General features: G+C 39.1%; 1 protein-coding gene across 3 annotated transcripts in view; it reads left to right on the top strand.

The window, feature by feature from the left end:
* LOC126272023 (CD109 antigen) overlaps positions 1–24,509 on the top strand; it is a 740,173-nt gene that overhangs the window by 673,912 nt on the left and 41,752 nt on the right. For all 3 annotated transcript variants that reach the window (XM_049974517.1, XM_049974519.1, XM_049974520.1), the window contains 8 exons: positions 10,995–11,219; positions 13,897–14,083; positions 14,414–14,589; positions 17,107–17,358; positions 18,234–18,383; positions 18,496–18,635; positions 22,297–22,460; positions 22,565–22,788. In XM_049974517.1, coding sequence (XP_049830474.1) covers positions 10,995–11,219; positions 13,897–14,083; positions 14,414–14,589; positions 17,107–17,358; positions 18,234–18,383; positions 18,496–18,635; positions 22,297–22,460; positions 22,565–22,788 — 1,518 coding nt within the window. The remainder of the gene's footprint in view (positions 1–10,994; positions 11,220–13,896; positions 14,084–14,413; positions 14,590–17,106; positions 17,359–18,233; positions 18,384–18,495; positions 18,636–22,296; positions 22,461–22,564; positions 22,789–24,509) is intronic.

Below are 24,509 nucleotides of genomic sequence, written 5' to 3'. Positions count from 1 at the left end.
TCTTGCCAATCACTGTTTGCCAATGGAACGGGTAGAGATGGGGTGTAGCAGTGGTAATGGATGTACCCACTGCCATGCACTGTAAGGTGGCTTGTAGAGAATAGCTGTAGATTACGTGATTCTGTATTATAACTGCTGAAGGGTGTTAAAGAAGTTGGTGAAACTGTTTCACAGGCGGGTTGAAAGAGTTTTAGGATATTGGTGGAATGAAGTGTTGGATTGTACAAGAAATGGAGCTTGTATCTTAAAGCCTGATTTAAGATAAATATTAAGCTTATTGTGGATTCTGTGGATAGTAAAAACAATTCATTGAGAGAAAGCAGAATGAACAGAATTGTCACAGTAACAAGAAGGTGTAGCATACTTCAATAGTGAAATGAATTCCTGGATTCGAATGTTCTTTGATTATACCTTCCACAGAAATGGTTTGCAATTCTCCCAATCTAGTCTACATCCAGACAATAGCTTTTAATCCATTCAGACTTGCTAATTATCATGAAATTGAGAGGTAGACCTACCCTTTTTTTTTAATGGCTTCATTAAAAGAATAATGTGGTGTAGACCTATGTTATGTTCCAGTTGCCTTTTCTACTCCATGTGATATTTTCAATAATCTTTTGCTTTCCGTTTGTCTCTCTCTCTTTTTCTCAACCATTTTTCTATGAAACTTATAAATGTGATCATGGTTTTTTTCCCTTTATTTCCAATCTCTCCTCATTTCTCCCCTTCTCTTTCATATACTTTTCTTATTTTTATTTTATGAATTCTTTTATGTTTCTGTTCTCTTTGTGATTCTCTTTCCTCCTATATCCACATGAAGGGATCCAGGTGCTCAGAGTTTGATATTATTATGGAACATTAATATTGCATATTCAAGTTTTTAATGTATCTATATTCCTCTAAGAACCAACAAAATATTTGATAAAAATTGCCTTTTATAGTTGACTGCAAAGCTACTGATATCTTTTTTTAAAAATTCTGAATGTCCTTTTTATTTGTCTTTATTTCATAACATTCTCAGTTTTATTACTGTGGGCTGAGTAAACACAGATCTATTGTACATAGAATAAATACATAAAAACTGTAGTTTACTTTCGACAAGTACTTAAGAAAATGAGGTAATTGACAAGTGATATCAGTAAAAAAGCTTGTAGTACTTGCTAAGTAAAATGGTTTTTTTGATTTTGAAATGGAACAGTATCCATGATCGTATAAAATAACTGAGGGAAATAGTTATTGAACAACAATTTTATTGAAATTATAGATTAACTTTTCCTCTTATTAAGTGCATAATTTGAATGAAAATGTAAAATGTAACAGCAATATTATTGAAAGGATGGTTCCTACTCGCCATATAGCAGAGATGCTGAGTCGCAGCTAGGCACAGCAAAAAGACTGTCAGACAAAGCTTTCTCCAAACAAGCATTCATCAGAAAAAACAAAAACAACAACAACAACAGTGCGTGTGCACTCACACACACACACACACACACACACACACACACACACACACACACACACACACACACACACACACGTGTGTGTGTGTGTGTGTTTTTTTTGTCTTTCCTGGTGAAGGCCTGTTTGGCTGAAAGCTTTGTTTCACAATCTTTTTGTTGTGCCTATCTGCAACTCATATGGTGAGTAGCAACTATCATTTTCATAATATTGTTATTATTCCATCCTGTATTTTCCATTGTTTCATCAAATGTAACTGGACTGATAGAAAATCTACTAACCAAGCAGCAGCAGGAGAATGTATACGTCAAAGGTTATGGAAATTTTCAGCCCTTTGGAGTCAGCGGCTCCTCCTTCTGCCAGAAGGGTTGATGGGGAAAGAGGAGGGATGAAGATAAATGACTGGCGAGGTTTAGGAAATGGAGAGGGTTCGGAAAAGTCACCCAGCATCCCGGGTCAGGGGAGACTTACTGGATGGGATGGGGAGTGCACCAGACGAGGTTACAAAACCAGAGAGCTTAAAGGTAGAAGATAGGGTAATAAGCAAGACAAGGATTACTGTCAAAGCAATGTACAAGAGATAATTAGTGTGAAAAGCTAAGTGCATACAAGAGTTATTAAAGGCGAAACGCTAAGTGTGTTGTATTTGGTAGAGATTGGGGGAGGGGAAAAATAGACAGATCAGAAAATAAAAGATATAGAAAACTAAAAGGAGTAAAGAAAGGAATAGTTACTGAAAAGAAATGCTGAGACTAAAGAAATTAATGTAAATTAAGGCCAGGTACATTCTGAGAACAAAGAACATATTGTGATGCTAGTTCCCACCTGCGGAGATCTGAGAAACTAGTGTCTAGGGGAGGAATCCATATTGTACATATGGTGAAATAAGCACCGAGGGCACGACTGTCATGTTGTAGAGCATGCTCTGCAACAGGATATTGTATGTTGCCACTATACACCCTGTGCCTATGCCCATTCATCCTGACAGATAACTTGCTGGTTCTCTTGCCAATGTAAAACACTGGACAAAGGAACGTGACAGCGGTCATTTCACATGTGGATCTCCCTTTGATAGTCTATTTTGCCAGTTACAGGGCTGGTATTGGTGGTGGTTGGAGGATGCATAGGACAAGTCTTACAACGTGGATGGTTACAGGGTTGAGAGCCACAGGATAGAGAAATGTGTTGAATAGGAACATTGTATCTGACCAGGATGTTGTAGAGTTTTTTTTGGGGGGGGGGGGGGGGGACAAAAAGCCTATTCTAGGTGATGGGCAAAATGTCAGGGAGAATGGACCTCGTTTGAGAGCATGTCTGTAGTTCCTGTTTGTATTTTTAATTACTGTGTTATTCCCTTTTTATTCACAAAACATTATTTCTCCAATTTAATTTGTACTTATGGATATAAATGGCATTCAGGCAGATTCAAGATCTTGAAATTGGGGTGGTTTTCGCAGTGGATTAATCTTGATGATATAATTTTTACTGGAGTATTGTCGTATGAAGATTTTCTGTGGGTTTGGTTGGCATTGGAATACCTCTGTGGGAGAAATGGGGATGTTAGTTATGACTTTTGTGCTAATGACATAACACTGATGATGTGAATTGCAGTATTTTTTTGGGGGGGGGGGATAGTTAGCTTGTACAATATGCATTTTTTCCTACATAATAATTATTTCCAACGTAATAATTATTCCAGAATCTCTTGGAAACTGCATCAAACACCACATGATGCAATTCTCAAGAGCCTCAGATTATAAAGCTGGTAACTTTGCTAAACAGATATATGTTTAAAACATTTTTAGTTAATAGTAAGGCGTCCAAGACAGCCTTGTAAGACAGTAACTGGTTTACTATTGAGTGTATTTATACATACGGGGTTGTTTATGTAGATGTCTTGTCACACTGGTTGTGTGTTATTCTTTAACATTACCTGTAATATATACGTGCGGGAATGACAGATTTGACTTTTCAAACTTTCATGGCAGGTATGTTGTAAATAGCCTTCACAAGTTTGCCGCCAGGTGATGCGCAAACTCCACAATATTTCTTTGGACTAACTGTTGGACATCTTCAGGTGGTTGAACTGTGCTGGTGGGTAGACATACTGATGGTATCCGCATGTTGGCATTCTGCGTATAGAAAACGCCCGTGTATAATGCGCAGGCCTGGAAATCACGCATGCCCAATAATTTGCAGATAGATGGCGCCATACTCAAACGCCCTCTGTGAAAATTGCAGAGTGGCCCTCCTGTGCGTGTGCTTGTGCTGTACATCTACATCTACATCTACATCCGTACTCCGCAAGCCACCTGACGGTGTGTGGCGGAGGGTACCCTGAGTACCTCTATCGGTTCTCCCTTCTATTCCAGTCTCGTATTGTACGTGGAAAGAAGGATTGTCGGTATGCTTCTGTGTGGGCTCTAATCTCTCTGATTTTATCCTCATGGTCTCTTCGCGAGATATACGTAGGAGGGAGCAATATACTGCTTGACTCTTCGGTGAAGGTATGTTCTCGAAACTTCAACAAAAGCCCGTACCGAGCTACTGAGCGTCTCTCCTGCAGAGTCTTCCACTGGAGTTTATCTATCATCTCCGTAACGCTTTCGCAATTACTAAATGATCCTGTAACGAAGCGCGCTGCTCTCCGTTGGATCTTCTCTATCTCTTCTATCAACCCTACCTGGTGCGGATCCCACACTGCTGAGCAGTATTCAAGCATTGGGCGAACAAGCGTACTGTAACCTACTTCCTTTGTTGTCGGATTGCATTTCCTTAGGATTCTTCCAATGAATCTCAGTCTGGCATCTGCTTTACCGACGATCAACTTTATATGATCATTCCATTTTAAATCACTCCTAATGCGTACTCCCAGATAATTTATGGAATTAACTGCTTCCAGTTGCTGACCTGCTATTTTGTAGCTAAATGATAAGGGACCTATCTTTCTATGTATTCGCATCACATTACACTTCGCTACATTGAGATTCAATTGCCATTCCGTGCACCATGCGTCAATTCGCTGCAGATCCTCCTGCATTTCAGTACAATTTTCCATTGTTGCAACCTCTCGATACACCACAGCATCATCTGCAAAAAGCCTCAGTGAACTTCCGATGTCATCCACCAGGTCATTTATGTATATTGTGAATAGCAACGGTCCTATGACACTCCCCTGCGGCACACCTGAAATCACTCTTACTTCGGAAGACTTCTCTCCATTGAGAATGACGTGCTGCGTTCTGTTATCTAGGAACTCCTCAATCCAATCACACAATTGATCTGATAGTCCGTATGCTCTTACTTTGTTCATTAAACGACTATGGGGAACTGTGTCAAACGCCTTGCGGAAGTCAAGAAACACGGCATCTACCTGTGAACCCGTGTCTAAGGCCCTCTGAGTCTCGTGGACGAATAGCGCGAGCTGGGTTTCACACGATCGTCTTTTTCGAAACCCATGCTGATTCCTACAGAGTAGATTTCTAGTCTCCAGAAAAGACATTATATTCGAACATAATACGTGTTCCAAAATTCTACAACTGATCGACGTTAGAGATATAGGTCTATAGTTCTGCACATCTGTTCGACGTCCCTTCTTGAGAACGGGGATGACCTGTGCCCTTTTCCAATCCTTTGGAACGCTTCGCTCTTCTAGAGACCTACGGTACACCGCTGCAAGAAGGGGGGCAAGTTCCTTCGCGTACTCTGTGTAAAATCGAACTGGTATCCCATCAGGACCAGCGGCCTTTCCTCTTTTGAGCGATTTTAATTGTTTCTCTATCCCTCTGTCGTCTACTTCGATATCTACCATTTTGTCGACTGTGCGACAATCTAGAGAAGGAAGCACAGTGCAGTCTTCCTCTGTGAAACAGCTTTGGAAGAAGACATTTAGTAATTCGGCCTTTAGTCTGTCATCCTCTGTTTCAGTACCATTTTGGTCACAGAGTGTCTGGACATTTTGTTTTGATCCACCTACCGCTTTGACATAGGACCAAAATTTCTTAGGATTTTCTGCCAAGTCAGTACATAGAACGTTACTTTCGAATTCATTGAAAGCCTCTCGCATAGCCCTCCTCACACTACATTTCGCTTCGCGTAATTTTTGTTTGTCTGCAAGGCTTTGGCTATGTTTATGTTTGCTGTGAAGTTCCCTTTGCTTCCGCAGCAGTTTTCTAACTCGGTTGTTGTACCACGGTGGCTCTTTTCCATCTCTTACGATCTTGCTTGGCACATACTCATCTAACGCATATTGTACCATGGTTTTGAACTTTGTCCACTGATCCTCAACACTATCTGCACTTGAGACAAAACTTTTGTGTTGAGCCGTCAGGTACTCTGTAATCTGCTTTTTGTCACTTTTGCTAAACAGAAAAATCTTCCTACCTTTTTTAATATTTCTATTTACGGCTGAAATCATCGACGCAGTAACTGCTTTATGATCGCTGATTCCCTGTTCTGCATTAACTGATTCAAATAGTTCGGGTCTGTTTGTCACCAGAAGGTCTAATATATTATCGCCACGAGTCGGTTTTCTGTTTAACTGCTCAAGGTAGTTTTCAGATAAAGCACTTAAAAATATTTCACTGGATTCTTTGTCCCTGCCACCCGTTATGAACGTTTGAGTCTCCCAGTCTATATCCGGCAAATTAAAATCTCCACCCAGAACTATAACATGGTGGGGAAATCTACTCGAAATATTTTCCAAATTATTCTTCAGGTGCTGAGCCACAACAGCTGCTGAGCCCGGGGGCCTATAGAGACATCCAATTACCATGTCTGAGCCTGCTTTAACCGTGACCTTCACCCAAATCATTTCACAATTCGAATCTCCGTCAATTTCCTTTGATACTATTGCACTTCTTATCGCTATAAACACGCCTCCCCCTTCACTGTCCAGCCTATCTCTGCGGTATACATTCCAATCAGAGTTTAGGATTTCATTACGCTGTGTTTACTAACATTGCGGCCAGATGTTAAAATAAAAACATAAGAAAGAAAAAAAAAAAAAAAACACACACTTACTAGACCAATGTTATGACGGGTCTGTAATCAAAAATCTCTTCTGAAATCTAGATCTTCCAGGTGATTTCCAAAGTGTTTCTCTGGATCCTACCAATTGGATTACTTTTTAATTTACAATATGCAGAATCATCGAGTGGTTTGTATATCTTGCTATTGTATTTTGTGTGCGAGAGAAACACAGTAGCATTTCCTTTGTCAGCAGGTAAGATGGTGATGTTTTGGGTCTCCTGTCATTTCTTGCAGAGCATTAGTTTCAGCTGAGTTGATGTTAAAGTTGGACTTCTTAACTGGAGCTTGAGTCAAGGTGCGGCATGTGTTGTATGCCTAATCCCTTTGTCAGCATCCTTAGGAAGTTTTGAAACAGCTTGTACTATTACACTAATCACATGTTGGAAGGGAATTGTCCCCAATGTAGGCGAAAACTTCATATCCACCCAAATACCAAAGCTGCAGCATCGTCCATGGTCTTCTTTGTGAGATTAAACACGTCTTGTCTTCTTCACATGTCTTTTTGCATTCAGGCTTCGAGTCGATAGTATTTTGTCATTTGACGAATCTTAGCTTGTCGTTCAGTCTTATCAGCCAGAGGTAGATAGTTAAGCACCCTTGTGAGAGAAACGGTACGCTATACACATGAGGAACTGTGCGTGGTGTCCTCATTACTATCAGTCCACCTGAAGATTTCGGCGAACCTTTCAGCAGTATCCTGGAACTGGCCAGACAGCACCACTTGGGCACTGGCTGAGTGAACTGAACAACAAGCCTCATTAATCAGTGGCGGCCGAACATCAACATACGGCTACAATAGTTTGCTGTTGAACATCTGTGAGCAGTAAAAACCTGACCATACATTTCACAGTTCTTGCAGAATAATACGGTATGTATTGTCATTATTTTAACACACGGCCTATTTGCATCACACTATGTTAAGCTAATGCATTACTCCTACTGATACAGATTTCCCGTCTGAAAAATAAGCTGTGGACTGATTGATTTGGGACCAAAAGTCAGGCCTTTATATATCCTCACAATAATAGGCCTGAAACTATACATTGTTCGATGTTTAATTTACAGAAATTATAATAAAAACATAACTCATTCAATTAACTGAATATATTGAAAAATTCCTCTTTAACAGTTCCTTCTATCAAAAGGGTGGGCCGAATTATTTGTTTAAATAATGAAGTTAACACACATAGTTACGCAAACAATACTTTTGACAAACTTGGTAATTATTTTGGAATTAATTAAGGGGTTGCTTTGCTAATATGTTTTCCAATAGAACCAAATAAATACTCTGAGAATCCTAGTAGTTCTTTTTCCAAATGTTTATAATTTGTACAGAATTTATATTTCTTTGTGAATCAACAACAGCATTTAAGTCATGAAACAATTACTGATTTCACCCTACAACAAAATATATTAACTAGGAATAGCCAAAATAAATTAGGAATTTGATTACATACACAACACTAAACACAAAATTAGATCTGGTGCTATATTTCATAAGACTGAGGGCAAACCTTTCTCTTTTAAGAAAATGCAGATTATACTCATAACTGTTAAGGGTAATTAGTCAAAAAGACAAATTAGTCTAAGGAGGCAAGTAAGTAGTAAAAAATGGAAAAAAAATGAATTTAAGGAGGCAGATGGCAAAACGATAGAGGAGCTAAAGAGACCACAGCTCACTTTGTCACACGATGACGAAGACTTCGGATGACGCTGCAGTTTCAGGGCTAGGGAAAGGTCTGAATTTTGTGCCTACACTGTGGACCATTCACATCTGAGATAAGATATGTGGAATAGAACAGGCTGCATCAAAACTTCATAAGGGTGTCCAGTTAGCCAGTGCCAAAGTGGTGCTGTCTACCCAGTTCCAGGATACTGCTGAAAGGTTCACTGAAATCTTCAGGTGGAGTGATAGTAATGCGGACACCACACACAATTCCACTCATCCGTTGTCTAATTCTAATGGGAGCCACAGAGTTTATACAGTGTTAAAATTAAACAAATGTAGGAATGGTGTGCTTGTAGTGGAGTCTCAGTACAAATGCGTGGGTGCTTAACAATCTACCTCTGGCTGATTAGACTGAATGACAAGCTAAGATTCGTCAGATGACAAAATACGATCGGCTTGAAGCCCGAATGCAAAAAGACATGTCAAGAAGACATACCGTGTTTAATCTCACAAAGAAGACTTTGGACAACACCGCAGTTTTGGTGCTAGGGAGGATCTGAATTTTGCGCCTACACCGGGGAGAATTCCCTTCCAACATGTGATTAGCGTAATAGAACAGGCTGTTTCAAAACTTACTAAGGATGCTGATGAAGGGATTAGACGTTCAATGCATGCCGCACCTTGACTCAAGCTCCAGTTAAGAAGTCCAACTTTAACATCACCTCAGCTGAAACAAATGCTCTGCGAGAACTGAGAGGAGACCCATAACATCGCCATCTTACTTGCTGACAAACGAAATGCTACTGTGCTTCTCTCATGCACAGAATATAATAGCAAGATACACAAACTGCTCGACGATCCTGCATATTGCAAATTGAAAAGTGATCCAGCTGGTAGGATCCAGAGAGAGACTTTCAGCAGACTGCATTTCCTCCTGGACACTAAGGCCTACCCAAGATCCAAAAGAATGAGGTGCCTCTCCATCCTATCGTAAATAACGTAGGGGCACCTATTTATTTTATTGTCAAATATGTGACATCACTATTGGGATCTCTCATAAACAAGTGTGACCAACATATTTGAAACTCTGAAGATTTCACAGGTCGCCTGAAAACTCTAAGATTGCAATCATCGAATCACTTAGTAAGTTTTGATATTGTGTCTTTATTTGCAACGGTTCCCTTGCAGGACTCTTTAGAGCTCATTAGCAATGAGTTTGAGGAGAACATAGTGGCATTATTTAAACATGTGCTTACTTCAACATACTTCTTATTTCATGGCCAATATTTTGAACAAGTGGATAGTGTTGCCATGGGAATTCCCCTGTCTCCTGTTGTTGTCAATTATTTTATGGAGGACTTTGAAGAAAGGGCACTACACTCAGCCACCCTCAAATGCTCGTTTTCTGCTATATGTGGATTATACATTTGTGGTGTGGCCATATGGATTTGACACTCTACCTATGTTTCTTCAGCATTTAAATTCACTCCATCCAAATATAAAAGTGGAAAGATGGTACTTTAACTTTTCTTGATGTTTTGGTATGAAGGAAAGTAGATGAAACCTTGGGTTACAGTGTCTATCACAATCCGACGCATACAGATCTAAATTTGCAGGCTACAAGCTGTCTTCATCCTCCCCAGTGCGCTAGTGCATTATGTACATTGGTTCATAGATTGTGAGCAGTATCTGATCCTGAAAGCCTGTCAAGTGAAATGAAACAATTAAAGGGAGTATTCTGATAAAATAGTTAATATGAGAGACAGATACATGATGCATTCAGGCCCAAGTGAGTTCAACCTATAGAGCAGAATGAAGATATGAAGACATGTACCACTTTGACATTTTTGACATATTTTGATGCCATGTCATCGAAAATTCGAAGAATACTCGAAAGATAGGAGATTAAGTGTGCTTCTCAACCATCTGCAAAATTGAGTAACCTGTTGGATTTAGCTAAGGATGATATTGACCTGAGGAAACATGGTGTGTACAGATTCCTTGTTCATGTGGAGCGGCATACATAGGCCATACATCTTGTAAAATACAAGAATGCTACAATGAACAACAGTGACGTAGACGCCAACGCCAACCGGAAAAGTTGGCACGTGCAGAACGCTGTCTGAATACAGTACATTGCGTGATTTCTGAAAATACGGAAGTTTTATCCTCGGCATCATTTTTCTGGAATTGTGTCACTAAGGAAGTAATACATATCCGTACAGCTGATAATCTCATCAATGTGGTGCGAGAGTTCAACTGAGCACAGTCTAGAACCCTGCATTGACTGCTATTAAATCACGATGAGAAAACTAGACCCGTCATTACATTGCTCAAGTGTGGTTTTTTAGTGAGTGACGTCTGGCTGCAATGTTAGTGAACATACTGTACAGTGTACACTCATGAGGGCCACTCTGCGATTTTTCGTAATGGACATTTGAGTATGGTGCCATCTATCTGCAAATCATTGTGCTTTTGTGATTCAGTACATGTGCATTCTTCGCGCGCGTGTTTTCTATACAGGGGCATTGACTAGGGGATACCGTCAGTTGTACCTAGCAATCAGCGAGGTTGAACCACCTGAGGATGTCGGACAGTTGCTCTGAGAAAATATTGTGGAATTTGCACGTCATCCGCTGGCAAACCCATGAAGACTGTTTAAAAAATGAAGGATTTTTTAGCTGAAACTGACTTCACTATTTTACCTTATTTAAATGTTTAATTAATAAAATTTTGAACAGCACCGTATGTAATCAGTTCATTTTATATGAATAATCATCATTCTCTAAAATCCAAGTAACTTGATAAACCATTTTAATTGTTGTGTTTTTTGCAGTTTGATGGTGTTTATGATTTTCGATATGACATGACAGAACTTGAACAATATGTCCCACAGTTGGATGGTATGGAAGTTGTTATAACTGCAACTGTTGGTGAACATTTTCTGAATGAAATTATAGATGGTTACTCAATTTCGAGAATTTATAATTCCTCAATTAAAGTGGGATTTCTTGGAGGCTCACCACAAGTCTTTAAACCAGCAATGCCATTTACATGTTATGTAAGTAACATATAAATACTCAGTCTTTCTATTTGACTGTCACTAAGTAAACTCTCTCTCTCTCTCTCTCTCTCTCTCTCTCTCTCTCTCTCTCTATTCTGTTTGTTGCAGTGTAGACATTTTTTAATTTGACTGTAATTGTAACTATCTTTGTGTTGTGAGTTTCATGCATTTCAGAACTGTTTCATATTGCAATAGCGGACCAAAGTTTGCAGTGCCTAGCACACTGGACTCACATTCAGGAGAATGATGGTTCAAATCACCATACAGCTATCCAGATTTAGGTTTTCTGTGATTTTTGCAAATCGTCTAAGCAAATGCTTGGATGCTTCCTTTCAGTATGAGACAGTAGATTTATTTACCCATTCTTCCATAATTGGAGCTTGTGATATGTCTCTAATGACTTCATTGTTGAGAGGACAGTAAACTTTAATCTGGTCCCCCTCTTCGCACATCTTGCTGTTACACCATATTCCTTGTGCACCCCCAGAATTCATAAAATATGGTAATGGTTTGGTTTGCATGTGGAACTGTCTTGTCAGAATCTCATAAGCCTTGTTCAGTATAAAGAACCACATTGTAGATCTTGTGTACTTCATCTGCTTTGTTTATCGCCTTTGTTTTTCCACAAAATATTTATATTCTGTATTGGTTTAAAACTTCTACAGTCGCACTAATACTTCAAATAAAATTTAACGTATTCATCAATATACTGTATTAGTTAGATAGTTTTTCAACCACAAATAATTTTATAAGGCAGATGTATGTTTGTTTTACATATATGGTGGATGTACATTACCACTTTCCAGCTTAGGGATTATAGTGAGGTCTAAGTCACACATTACCCATTTTAACCATACCATCTATTTTGTTGTGCTAATGGCCATGCCGAAGTGGTGACACCAGTTCCCATCAGATCACCAACGTTAAGCACTGTCAGGCTTTGCTAGAACTGGGGTGGATCACCTTCTGAGTTTGTCACGTGCTGTTGGCAAGCAGGGTGTGTTCAGCCCTTGTGAGACCAATTGGGGAGCTACTTGATTGAGAAGTAACAGCACCGGTGACAAAAACTGACAGTGGCCGGGAGAGCAGTGTGCTGACTACATGCCCCCTCCTATTCGGACAGTTTTTGTTTGTGTTTTTACCTAATTTGTCATTTAGGTACAAAACTAAGTTACCATAATCACAGTAATTTGCCATTGCTGTTTCACACAGTAGACTTGGGGGGGGGGGGGGGGGGAGTTCATTATTTCAGACATTTTCTGTTTGTATTGTGTAAACTTATATCTATAAGTGAGTTTTCATTCAATAATGTACTCAGTCCTCTTTAGCAGCTCATGGAGTGTCTGTTGGGAATTCGGAAACACTACATAGGTGACAGACGAGTGGTTATAGTGGTCTAATAAGTAGAGCACTAGACTTCAGTCCTGAAAGCCCTGATTCAGTCTTTATTTGTGTCTGTCTTTATTGCTCCTTTGTGAGTAAATTTTTTCCTCCATGTATTTATTTAGCTTATAATGTGTTTAGTCTTTTATTGCTCTAATTCTGTAGGGGCTTTTCCTCATCCTAGTTTCTCCAGAATGTCCCCCAGACCACTCAGCCTGCTGCTAAGTGGGTGCTGGGGATCTTTCCTGGGGGTAAAGATGACTGGGGCAACGGGCCCAGTCAACCTCCCCCTACTGCTCCTGTGCCCATTCGTGGACTTGCACTATAGACTGTACTTTACTTTGTATAAGGTGACATATGGAACAACAAATACTAACTAAATGGCACTCATGATACCGACTATTTTCCCTGCACCTGCTCTTAGCATTTTGGCTTTACAGTATACTGATCAGACTATGTGATCTTCTGATCTCATTTCATTGCTGTTTTTTGTTTTGTTTTAAATATTTTGCTGTAGATAATATAACACATTTTAAACCTTGCTTCTTTTTCCGTGTGAGCATAGCTTGCAATGTTTCTGTTCAATCCAGTAACCTAGACCTTCAGAGCTGGAATCTTGTTTCCTATCATCAAGTGAGGTCATTTACTAACACTGCCATCATATACTACGTTAGCTTGCAATTTTGTGTTTTGCGTGTTCATTTGTAATTTTTTGCTTGTTTCCGTCTTCTATATTTGTGTCCACTTACCTCATATGTGTTTAGAGCTATAACCTGCCATTACTGCAACTCTAAACTTCTTGACTTCACCTTTCTTTGCCTTATAGCATTACTCAAACTTTAAGGTCTCATAATTTGCTGGCGTTTAATGAGCTGGCGTCTTCCATGTTTCGTAGATAATTTGCTCGATTTCTGTTAAACTGATGTAGAATGAGTAAGTTTATTGGTTACATAAATTATATTTTAATTTTTATCAGTTACAGAGTACTAATTACAAGTATACCCTAACTTAATATCAAAAGTGAAATGACCACATTTAGACTTCACTGTGGTAAGTTCTCCTCTCTTTGCACCCACCTGTATTCCTCTGCTTGTGACTGGGTTACTTTCCTGCTTAACCCTTGAATAATTCAGTCACCACTAACAAGCTAGCATTGATGTGACCTTATTTGTGTCTGTCTTTATTGCTCATTTGAGAGGAAATTTTTTTCTCCATGGCTTACAATGTTTTTAGTCTTTTATTGCTATAATTCTGTAACTCACATTCCTCCCTTCAATGTTTCCTTTTGCAGATTTCAGTTTCTTTTCACGACGGTTCTCTTCTGTCTCGTGAGCGACTTCTTTCAGGTAGAATGAGTGTAAGATCAAAAGTAAACAAACAAGGATCAGGAGGTGGCTCAATGGATTTGAGGTTTCTGAAGATGTCTGCTGAGAAGGATGGTATTTGGGAGTTGAAAGTGGACCTGAAAGAAGAACTAGGTCAGTAGCTTTAATAAAATCATGTTTTTTATACTAAAAGCTGAAACGGCCTAAGTAACACATTGTCATTGTTTGAATTCTTGTGTTTCCATGCTGAGTATCTGTATTCATGCAAAGGAGAAGCATTGTTAAGGGGTAGATGAACAACAAATCAGCTCTGTGATGTACTATTGAAAACTTCAGTCTTATGATTGTGATGTATCATCTTGAGGAAGTTGTATACATATTCATTTTAAGAACTGTAGTCTGCACTTCTGCATCTGGAGATATCAATTGTAACATAAGGTGCCATACAGCCTCAAAGGCTATTGATATATTAAATATTTTCAGGTTATGAAGATAATGCCAGGTCACGACAGCTTTTGAATGAAATACATTCAATGGAGATTACTGCATACTTTGATGATGTTAATGGACAGCAAGCACAGGCCAGTCTACTTTTGCTGTCACATTTTTCACCAATGAACCACCAGATCAAAGTGTCAACGTCTACCACTGATGCCAAGGTAAAATACTATATTGTAAGCAATTAGTGTGTTAGATGTAAGGGATAACAGAAAAAAAGTCAGTATTTTGTCTGCTATTTTGTAATGAAGCTCTCAGGAACCTTTGTAGTATTTTATCATTCTAAAAATTTTTATTGTTTTAATATACAAATTCTGCCGTTATTTAATTCAACACAGAGAGTCAAGAGTAAATGTTAATGCTGTTTGTGAAAAACCAGATGCTAGAGGTTTCAATGTGTTTATCACCTGCACAGTCATTTTCTATTAATTATAACTTTCCTCCTTATCTGCCCTGATAGGCGAACATTTATAGCGCCTGCTTTCAGGAGACAAGGTGGTGCACCAGCAGCTTGCTGTAAAAGGCAGGGGCCAGTGTGCCATCCAGCCTGACTGTGTATTTTAGACTGTTTTCCACATATACTTAGGTAAATGCCAGTTTGATTCCCAGTTTTCATCTCACTTACACAGTGTACAAACAGTTTGAAAACAGTGTTGCATTTGACCGTGTGATGTACATTAGATGCAGACAGAAGGTGTACATGGATTACTCCCTAGGGGTGAAGCTGCCAGTAACTTTAAAATGTCTTTGAGAGTGATGGCGAAATTGGAGAGGTATCGTACCAGTCCTGACCCGGCATTGGCTGGATGCATGGCACCGGAGTAGATGGGTGGATATCTTTCCTTCTTCTTGAAAGGTTCAGAAACATAGAGACGTAAATGTTGACTTTTAATTTGTATTTATGTCATCTCTGCTTCAGTTAATGTACAGTGGACAATTTGTAATCATTAGTAACTATTCCATATGTCCTTGTGCTAGTGTGACTGACAAGTGTGTAGTGAGTGTGGGTTCAGCTCCTAGAGGTTTACTGAATTTTTCTTAATACGTTTGAGGAAGAAAGTGTTGAGGAATATATTGTGTCGTAGATGCTGGAATGAGAAGGCACATTGATTATACACTATATGATAAAAAGTATCCGGACACCTGGATGAAAATTACTTGTGTAGAAGTTCGTGGCACCCTCCATTGGTAATGCTGGAATTCAGTGTGGTGTTGTCCTTGATGACAGCTTCCACTCACACAGGTATACGTTCAATCAGGTGCTGAAAGGTTTCTTGGGGAATGGCAGCACATTATTCACAGAGCACTGCAGTGAGGAGAGGTATCTATGTCGATCGGTGAGGCCTGGCACAAAGTCGGCGTTCCAAAACATCCCAAAGGTATTCTTTTGGATTCAGGTCAGGACTCTGTGCAGGCCAGTCCATTACAGGGATGCTATTGCTGTGTAACCACTCCGCCACAGGCCGTGCATTATGAACAGGTGCTTGATCATGTTGAAAGATGCAGTGATCATCCCCCGAATTGCTCTTCAACAGTGGGATGCAAAAAGGTCCTTAAAACATCAATGTAGGCCTGTGCTGTGGTAGTGCCATGCTAAAAACAAGGGGTGCGAGCCCTCTCCACAAAAAACACGACCACACCATAACACCACTACCTCCGAATTTTACTGTTGGCACTACACATGCCGGCAGATGATGTTCATCGGGCATTCGCCATGGACACACCCTGTCATCGGATCGCCTCATTGTGTACCGTGATTCGTCTCTCCACACAACATATTTCCACTGTTCAGTCGTCCAATGTTTACACTCCTTACACCAAGGCTGGCGTCGTTTGGCATTTACTGGCATAATGTGTGGCTTATGAGAAACCGCTCAACCATGAAATCCAAGTTTTTTCACCTCCTGCCTAACTGTCGTAGTACTTGCAGTGGATTCTGATGCAGTTTAAGAATTCCGGTGTGATGGTCTGGGTAGAAGTCTGCCTATTACACGTTACTACCCTCTTGAACTGTCGGCGATCTCCGTCAGTCAACAGACGAGGTCGGCCTGTACGCTTTTGTGTTGTATGTGTCCCTTCACGTTTCCATGTCACTATCACATCAGAAACAGTGGACCTAAGGATGTTTAAGGAGTGTGGAAATCTCGCGTACAGACATGTGACACAAGTGACACCCTATCATCTGACCACATTCAAAGTCCATTACTTCCACAAAGTGCACCATTCTGCTCTCTCACGATGTCTAATGACTACTGAGTTTGCTGATATGGAGTACCTGGCAGTAGGTGGCAGCACAATGCACCGAATATGAAAAAAGTATGTTTTTTGGGGGGTCTGGATACTTCTGATCACATAGTGTATGTTGTTCTTAAACTTCTGTATGTACAATTCAAGCAATAACTAATTCTCTCAGTGACCTTATTGGCTCTCAATTCTCTCAGTGACCTCATTAGCTCTCATGTTTGCACTTTCTAGACAGCTGGTCCTTATGTCAGTTTCCAGAACCTAGAAGCCCGTATAACTTAATAACATTTAATAATTAATGAACATAGTACTTCTGAGTCACTCATTTTTTATAAATAGGTCTTGGGCTGCCTGATGTAATGGGTGGTACTGGTTCTTTATTGCTGTATGTACTGAGTGTGCACCATTGATAACTGTGATATCTGTCTTGGCAGGTTGGAGAATATGCTATTTTCCATGTGCAGAGCAATTTCTATTTGGAGTTCTTTAACTATATACTACTATCAAAGGGTATAATACTGCACACTGGACAGGAGAGAATGCAGGACAATATTTGTAGCTTTGCCATTACACTGAGTGCAGAAATGGCACCTGCTGCCACCATTCTTGTCTACTACGTTGGTCGGTATGGGGATATTGTGGCGGACAGTCTCACATTCCCTGTCAATGGAATTTCTCGAAATAATGTAAGTATTATAAATGTTATTTTCATGCTTCAGTTACAAAATTGTGTGTGCTTATTGTGTTTTATTTCTTATATGAAAGTTTGTGAATGGTTTACAAATGTAGAATATACATGTAAATGAAAATGTTACGTGCAGTTTAGTCAGATGAGAGAGAGAGATTGCGCATGACCTGTAAGTACCTTTCCATTTCATAAAAAAAGTTAAGGAACTGTTTTTAAATCTGTTACCTGGATGTGAAACCATAATCTATGTGCAAAAATCGAAAAATCATGTAATATTACATGACACCCACTGAAGATGCCTTGTAAAAAAGGCGAAACGCATTTGGGTGCATAAATAAAAATAAAAATTTCGATGTGCAGCATGCAAAAAAGGCATTTTATTTGAAACAACTGCAATTTAGATATTTTCTTTGTATGAAATTAATACTCCCTGGTTATTTTATGAGGATGATACATTTCTGGCTAGCTCACCAGTATTTACTAACTCATGGTTTCAATTACATGAACCCATTGTAGTTCATCCATCTACCTAATGCATACAACACATTTATTACCTTCAGATGCAGCTTTGTGACACTGCTTAGGACAGGTAAATGCTTGTTATGCTTGACCACAGAACAGTGGCTTTTCCTGCGCAGTGTCAGAAAATCCTTGCCAACTCGTAAAAGTGATAATTCTTACAACTCATCAAAATCTTAGTGATAATGCTGTAGCTCAGTTGCCTTGTATATCCAGCTATGCAGTTTTTGAGGTTCCTAGTGGCATGAGTGTGTGTGTGTGTGTGTGTGTGTGTGTGTGTGTGTGTGTGTGTGTTTTATGAATTATTAGCAGTTATGGAGGTTTTCTTTTGTGTAACGACATGTTTGATTTTAGTTTACAGTGTTCATCAACAACAGAAAAGCAAGAACTGGAGAGAAAGTTGAAGTTGCTATTTATGGAGAGCCTGGGGCTTATGTAGGCTTATCAGGCATTGATAGAGCTTTCTATTCCATGCAGGCTGGTAATGAGCTAACATACGCTAATGTAAGTTTAATTGCATTTTGTGTCTTGTTCTTAATTATTCATGTTATTTAGTGACACATTTATTTCACTGTTACAGTTGTTGTACTAACCTCCAAAAAATTGTTGTTTATAGGTACTGACAAAAATGGCTACATTTGATGAGGAGACAAATGGTACTTTAATACAGACGTGGACGTCTCATGCTGGTGACCCAGATGAAATAGCATATTTTCCTTCATCCACATTTGGAATTGATGCCAATCGAACATTTGAGTAAGTTTTACTGCAATTTTTAACACAAAAATAGCTTGAGTGTGATATTCTCAGAAGCCTCTATGAATACACCTATTTGGTCATCATCTAGCAGAGACATTTTTTTCCATAAATTTGGTCTTTGTGTTGGCGCAAAAAATGAAGCATAATGGAACACATTTGTACTGGCACTCAGTGCCTTGAATTCAATCACAAGAATTTGTGTGAAATCATAAAATATTATTACGATAATGTTGCCCTAGTGAGTAGTTTTCTCACTGGAGATGTATTCAGTATGCTCCACTAGATCAACTCCCTCTTCCTCTTTGATGTTGGTATATAAGAGGATAATGCTGTTTCACCCAGTGCAACAATGAATTTCAAAATTTATGCCCATTCTCTTTGCGAAGTTATGAAAAGTCTGTGTGTCGGTGGATCTTTTTGTTCCCTCTCTCAATGCAGCATACTGCATACCTCAATATTGATTTGGTCATATCATCACTTAATAGAATTCAGTGGATGAAAGATCTTTGTAAGAGATGTTTGTTGCAGATGTTTATGGAGGCTGTGTAGAGCATGGCAAAGTAACAGTTTTATTGTTAACTTTTAGGAGTCATTGACAGTATTTAATTAACCTGACTTAAATATATTTCATAACTTCTTTGCTAAGGAATACACACAGTGAACTCTGAAATATTTTTTAAACTTCACAACACTATTATGAAGCATTTTCATTTTTCTTTTTTTTGCGAGAAGTTGTTGTAGCAGCTCACATTCACAGCACCAAGCATCTTTCAAGTCAATTTTATTCCACCAAGAGATATATTCCGTAGTACACTGGTGGATACTTACGTATCTGTTTATTTTAATTCTCACAAAATAGCAGTATACTTCAGAAAGTTGAGCTAAAGCACATTCAGTTATCAAACATTGCAAATTCTGGTAGGAATATCAACACTGTAGGAAAAGACAGATTGCTACTTGGCACAAAGAAGACTTGTTACTTTGCAGACAGGCACAATTAAAAGACACTTAAAGCTTCTGGCCACGGCCTTCGTCAGTAAAAGAGAAGACACGTATCGTTCATACACGAGCAAGCATACCTCATGAACACATGGCAGTCAGCATCTCCTACCAAATTGCAACTGTCACGTGGGATGCAAGCAGCAATCGGGTTGGGGTGGGGAAGGGGAAGGCATTGTATTGTACAGTTGGGTAGAGAGACGAACGCTGTCTGGTGCAGTATGCAGGGACTAGACTGCCTACAGGTGCATTGTGAGAAGGTTGTGAAGCAGGGAGGTGGGGGAAAAAGGAGCAAAAAAGGAAAGGAGTGGGGAAAGACAGGCAGATGTGTTGGCAGAGGGTAGCAAATAAACAGGGTAGGAGATGAGAATGTGGAGTAGATGATAGGGCAGAGGGAGTGGAAACCATTGGGTGGAGGGTGTAGGTATAGTATGGTTCTTAGGTTGAGGTAGGGATAGTGTTATAAGGGTAACTTCCATCTGCACAGTTCAGAGAATTTGGTGGTGGAGGAAAGGATCCAGATGACTTGGATAGTATTAGCTGCAAATGTGTTGTATTCAGCTGCATGCTGCGCCACAGGGTGGTTTACTTTGCTCTCGGCCGCAGTTTGGTGGTGGCCGTGCATCCTGGTGGACAGCTAGTTGGTAATCATACCAATATAAAAAGATGTGCTGCGATTGCAGCAGAGATGGTAAATGACATGTCTGCTTTCACAGGTGATTCGGCCCTTGATGGGATAGGATAAACATGTGACAGGGAAGGAATAGGAAGTGCTGGGTGGACGGACTGGGCAGATTTTACACCTGGGTTTTCCACAGGAATATGATCCTTGTGGCAAGTTGTTGGGATTTGAAGTGGCATAGAGATGGACTAGGATATTGTGTAGATTGGGTTGACAATGGTACACCACTTTAGTATGGGTGGGAAGTATCTCAGATAGATTGTCCGTCATTTCAGGGCATGATGGTGTGTAATCAAAGCCCTGGCGAAGGATGTGGTTCAGTTGTTCCAGTTTGGGGTATTACTGGGTGATGAAGGTCTGGTTCTTGGAGACGAGGAGAGGATTGATGCCTATCTGTGAAGGTGTTGATGAGACCCTCAACATACTGGGCAAGTGAGTTTTGTCACAGCAGATACACTGTCCCCGATTGGCCAGGGTATTATGGGTGGCATTTCGTGGTGTGAAAATGGATGATAGCTGTCAAAATGCAGGTACTGTTGGTGGTTGATAGGTTTAATGTGAGCAGAGGTGCAGATAGATACATTAGAGAGGTGGAGGCCAACATCTAGGAAGGTTGCATGCTGAGTTGAGGAGGACCACTTGAAGCGTTTTGAGGTTGTGGAGGAGCGAAGTTCGGGTCATAGAGATATCATCAATGAACCTGAACCAGATTATGGATTTGGCATTTTGGGAGGCTAGGAAGGTCTCCTCCAGATGACCCGTAAAAAAGATTGGCATAGGAGGGTGCCATGTGGGTGCCCATGGCTGTGCTGAGGATTTGTAGAAAATTGAATTTCTCTGTGCATAACTCCTTGCAAAAATCCTGTGAATAATTCGCACATAACAGTCTTCATACTTTGTGCTCTTAAAAGAACATTCTTCATTCTCATTCTTTTTCTGTAAAACAAGTGACTTATTCACATAAATAATTCCTACTTTTTTGAGCATACTGGTATCATTTGACTGTTGAGCTATTTAGTGAGTGAACCTTGCTTTAATGTAGCAGCCTTCAGGTGATTTCAACACTTTCTTGTTGTTCATATATATTGTTAGATTAAATTGATTGTTATGGAAGTGGTAGGGTATACGTGTAACAAATAAATTATCCCAGAACCAGAAAATGTATGTGTAGGTATATTTATCTGAGGCAGTTAAATAAAGTGTCCAAAGTCACCCCATGGATTGAAGTGATTTCGGACACACATGTTTTTTAAATCTCTGTCCAAAGTTACAGTAGTATATAGAGGGCAAATTCAGACAGTTACTGCCTCTTTTTTTCCCCAAAATTCTTCATTCTTTTTATTTGATTTTGGTGACATTTTACACATTTTAGGGCAGCCTTCGTTACGAATAAATGATGTGGAATGATATATTGATTTTTGATGTTACAGACAAGTTTTTATTTTGCAAGATTTTAAATAAACAGTCTCTTTGTTCACTTCTGCACAAGCTCATTTAATATTTTTGCGTAAGTGAACGGAAAGATCCTCTGACTGTCATTTGAGGAATAAATGCACCCATTCTTCTCCTGGCATATTATTATGAAATTTCTTCCCTTTTCAGCTACATTTATCAAGCTAACCTTTAACTAAATATCTAATATCCAGTTTATTGAAGGGAAATCCTCAATGTGCAGCCCTCAAGATACCTTGCTTCAACATTTCTTCATCTTCTTTATTTAGCACTGGCTGTGCTCCCATTTTTTTCTGATGTGCTTCCTGCACTTTATTTTGTAGGGTTGATTTAGGTATACCATACAAATCACATGCTTTCCTGTACGATAATTTACCACTCTGAATATCATGAACAGCTTTATCTAAAAGTTGTTGTTGTTTGTATTTGCCTCACAGTCAGTTTTCTGTGGTAATGTAAGAGTGTGTGTTTTTTGAATATTGCTACATAATTTCAGACACCATTAGCTGTATTATTTTGTTGCAGATATGCAGGGCTAGTGGTTTTCAGTGATGTAATCGTGCCTCGTCGTCCTGATAACTGTAACCTCACCGCCGGGTATGCAGAATGCCTAAATGGCCGTTGCTATCGAGTTGAGAAAAGATGTGATGGTAGATATGACTGTGAAGATGGCACAGATGAGGCAGGATGTAAGTTTTGTTGTACAGAATTAGTCTGTTCCAATAAATCTCTTAGTTTTTTTTTTGTATTTATGTATGTTTTTTGCAGCTTTTAATATTGCTTGGTTTTACAGGTACGAGGGTCAATCAGAATGATTTGGCACTTTTCAGAAAGTTCAGATTTAGCAGAATACAGCGTCAATATGACAATGTCTGGATGTGGAAGGATATTAACATTGGTCCTCATGGGAGGTACATCTTCAATCTGCGTGTTCCTGAGCGACCTGCTCACTGGATGGTTTCAGCGTTTGGGATGAGTCCAACCAATGGATTTGGGATGCTTCACAGGTCACTTGAGGTCTGTATATTGTCTTCATCAAACATGTTGGAGTGTATGTCTTATTTTCGTAGTTTCTCTTAGATAATGACATGGGGATATTGAGCAACGTAATTGTGTGCCATAGAGTACTTTAATTAAAGTAAAAGAAATTCATTGCCTGGTCAGATCACGAATAGATTTCGTGGGTCCCTAGACAAACTTCTGTCAGGGCTCTGAAGCCTTCTCAGCCCATGTGTGTTTATTATCTGTGTGTTAATTATCTCAAATACTGATTCTCCATAATGTTGTTTTAGGTGTGAACAGTAAATAAATGCTACCTGCACATGCACTATCAGTAATTTATATATTAATTGAATTTACCATATTTGAATAGATACAAATATAAGTATATGGAACAATAAAAAAAACTACTAAAAGAAAAAAACTTAACATTTAGTGATCAATCTTGGCAGCATGCTTTATCATCTTGATTTAAAAAGTCAGGTTGAAACTTTCAGTGTCAGCTGAACGATTTCAGACAGCTGTAAATGGAACACTGAATCTTCTATTCTTGCACTGAAGTTCATTTTAGAAGTAAGTTCATGCTCTGTTGATAACAGTGTCAATTGATCAAGTTTCACTTTGCCTAAAGCTGATCTTAAATGGTTCTTGATTAATGTTAATTTAGTAAGTGCTCTCATGCTTGTAGCAACAGTTACTGATAGGGTATTGGAAATCCTGACTGCAGTGACATGTTCAGGAAACAAATATTGTAACCTCAACTTACAAATTTTATTTTGAAGAAGAAATGGAAGCCCTTTGTTTTCTCTTGTCTTTGTCAGATCTCGAAAAGTATTTGCTCTCATAATTTGTATATCTTTGCTGAAATTATCACTCAGATCATCAGTATAATTTCTAATAATTTTTTTTAGTTGCTTCACTATCATCCAGAGTTGTACTTATTTTGAGAATGGCTTCAAAAGTTGCACAAATATTCTCGTGTCTATACATAGAATCTATCTGAGATACATTGGTACCTATTATTATGTCAAAAACCTCATATTGAAATCATTGTTCTTCAGTCTCATGTGTTCTTGTAGTACCCCAATCAAATCCAACAAAGAAAACCTTCCTTGAGGGTATTTTTGTTCTGTCATTGCAACTAGTTGCTAGTTTTTTTTCCCCCACCAGACGTGTTTCGCTTTATTGAGGTGAAACATCATCAGTGATCTGTAATTAATTAATTTACATTTTAATTTGCTTTTGGACTGAAAAACAGTTAGTGAAGAATATGTTGATTTGTACTCAAGGTGAATTACACTTGATTTCTCACTTACATCAGAAAATGCCATCTGCTAGTGCACTAAAAATTTATAATATATTGACAAGAAATTTCAACAGCAGTCCAGCACATGTGACATCACACCAAAGAGTCATGCTTCACAAAATACTTCACCAAAATCTTCAACTTCAAGAATTGTTGAACATGATGTTAGGACATTTATTCCCTTGACTCAAGTGTTCATGCCAAACTTGGAAATATTCCTTCAACACAAGAGTTGCCTCAAGATTACAAGGCTGAATTGGATGTGTCACTCAAATCAACATCTTCAACAAGTTGTCCCTGTGTGTGCCACATGCTGTTGCAACACCATTGTTTTGGAACTCACGCTTGTCTTTCAATGAATAAAAGTCTATCATTTGGCCATAGTAGATGATACAGAAAAAAAATTTCTTCACTTTTCTGTACTATACATATC

Source organism: Schistocerca gregaria, chromosome 5 (assembly GCF_023897955.1).
Source record: "Schistocerca gregaria isolate iqSchGreg1 chromosome 5, iqSchGreg1.2, whole genome shotgun sequence".
In the NCBI taxonomy this organism is placed as follows: Eukaryota; Metazoa; Arthropoda; class Insecta; order Orthoptera; family Acrididae; genus Schistocerca; species Schistocerca gregaria.
The sequence above is the reverse complement of the archived record's forward strand: the minus strand, read 5'-3'. Positions and strand labels throughout refer to the sequence as shown.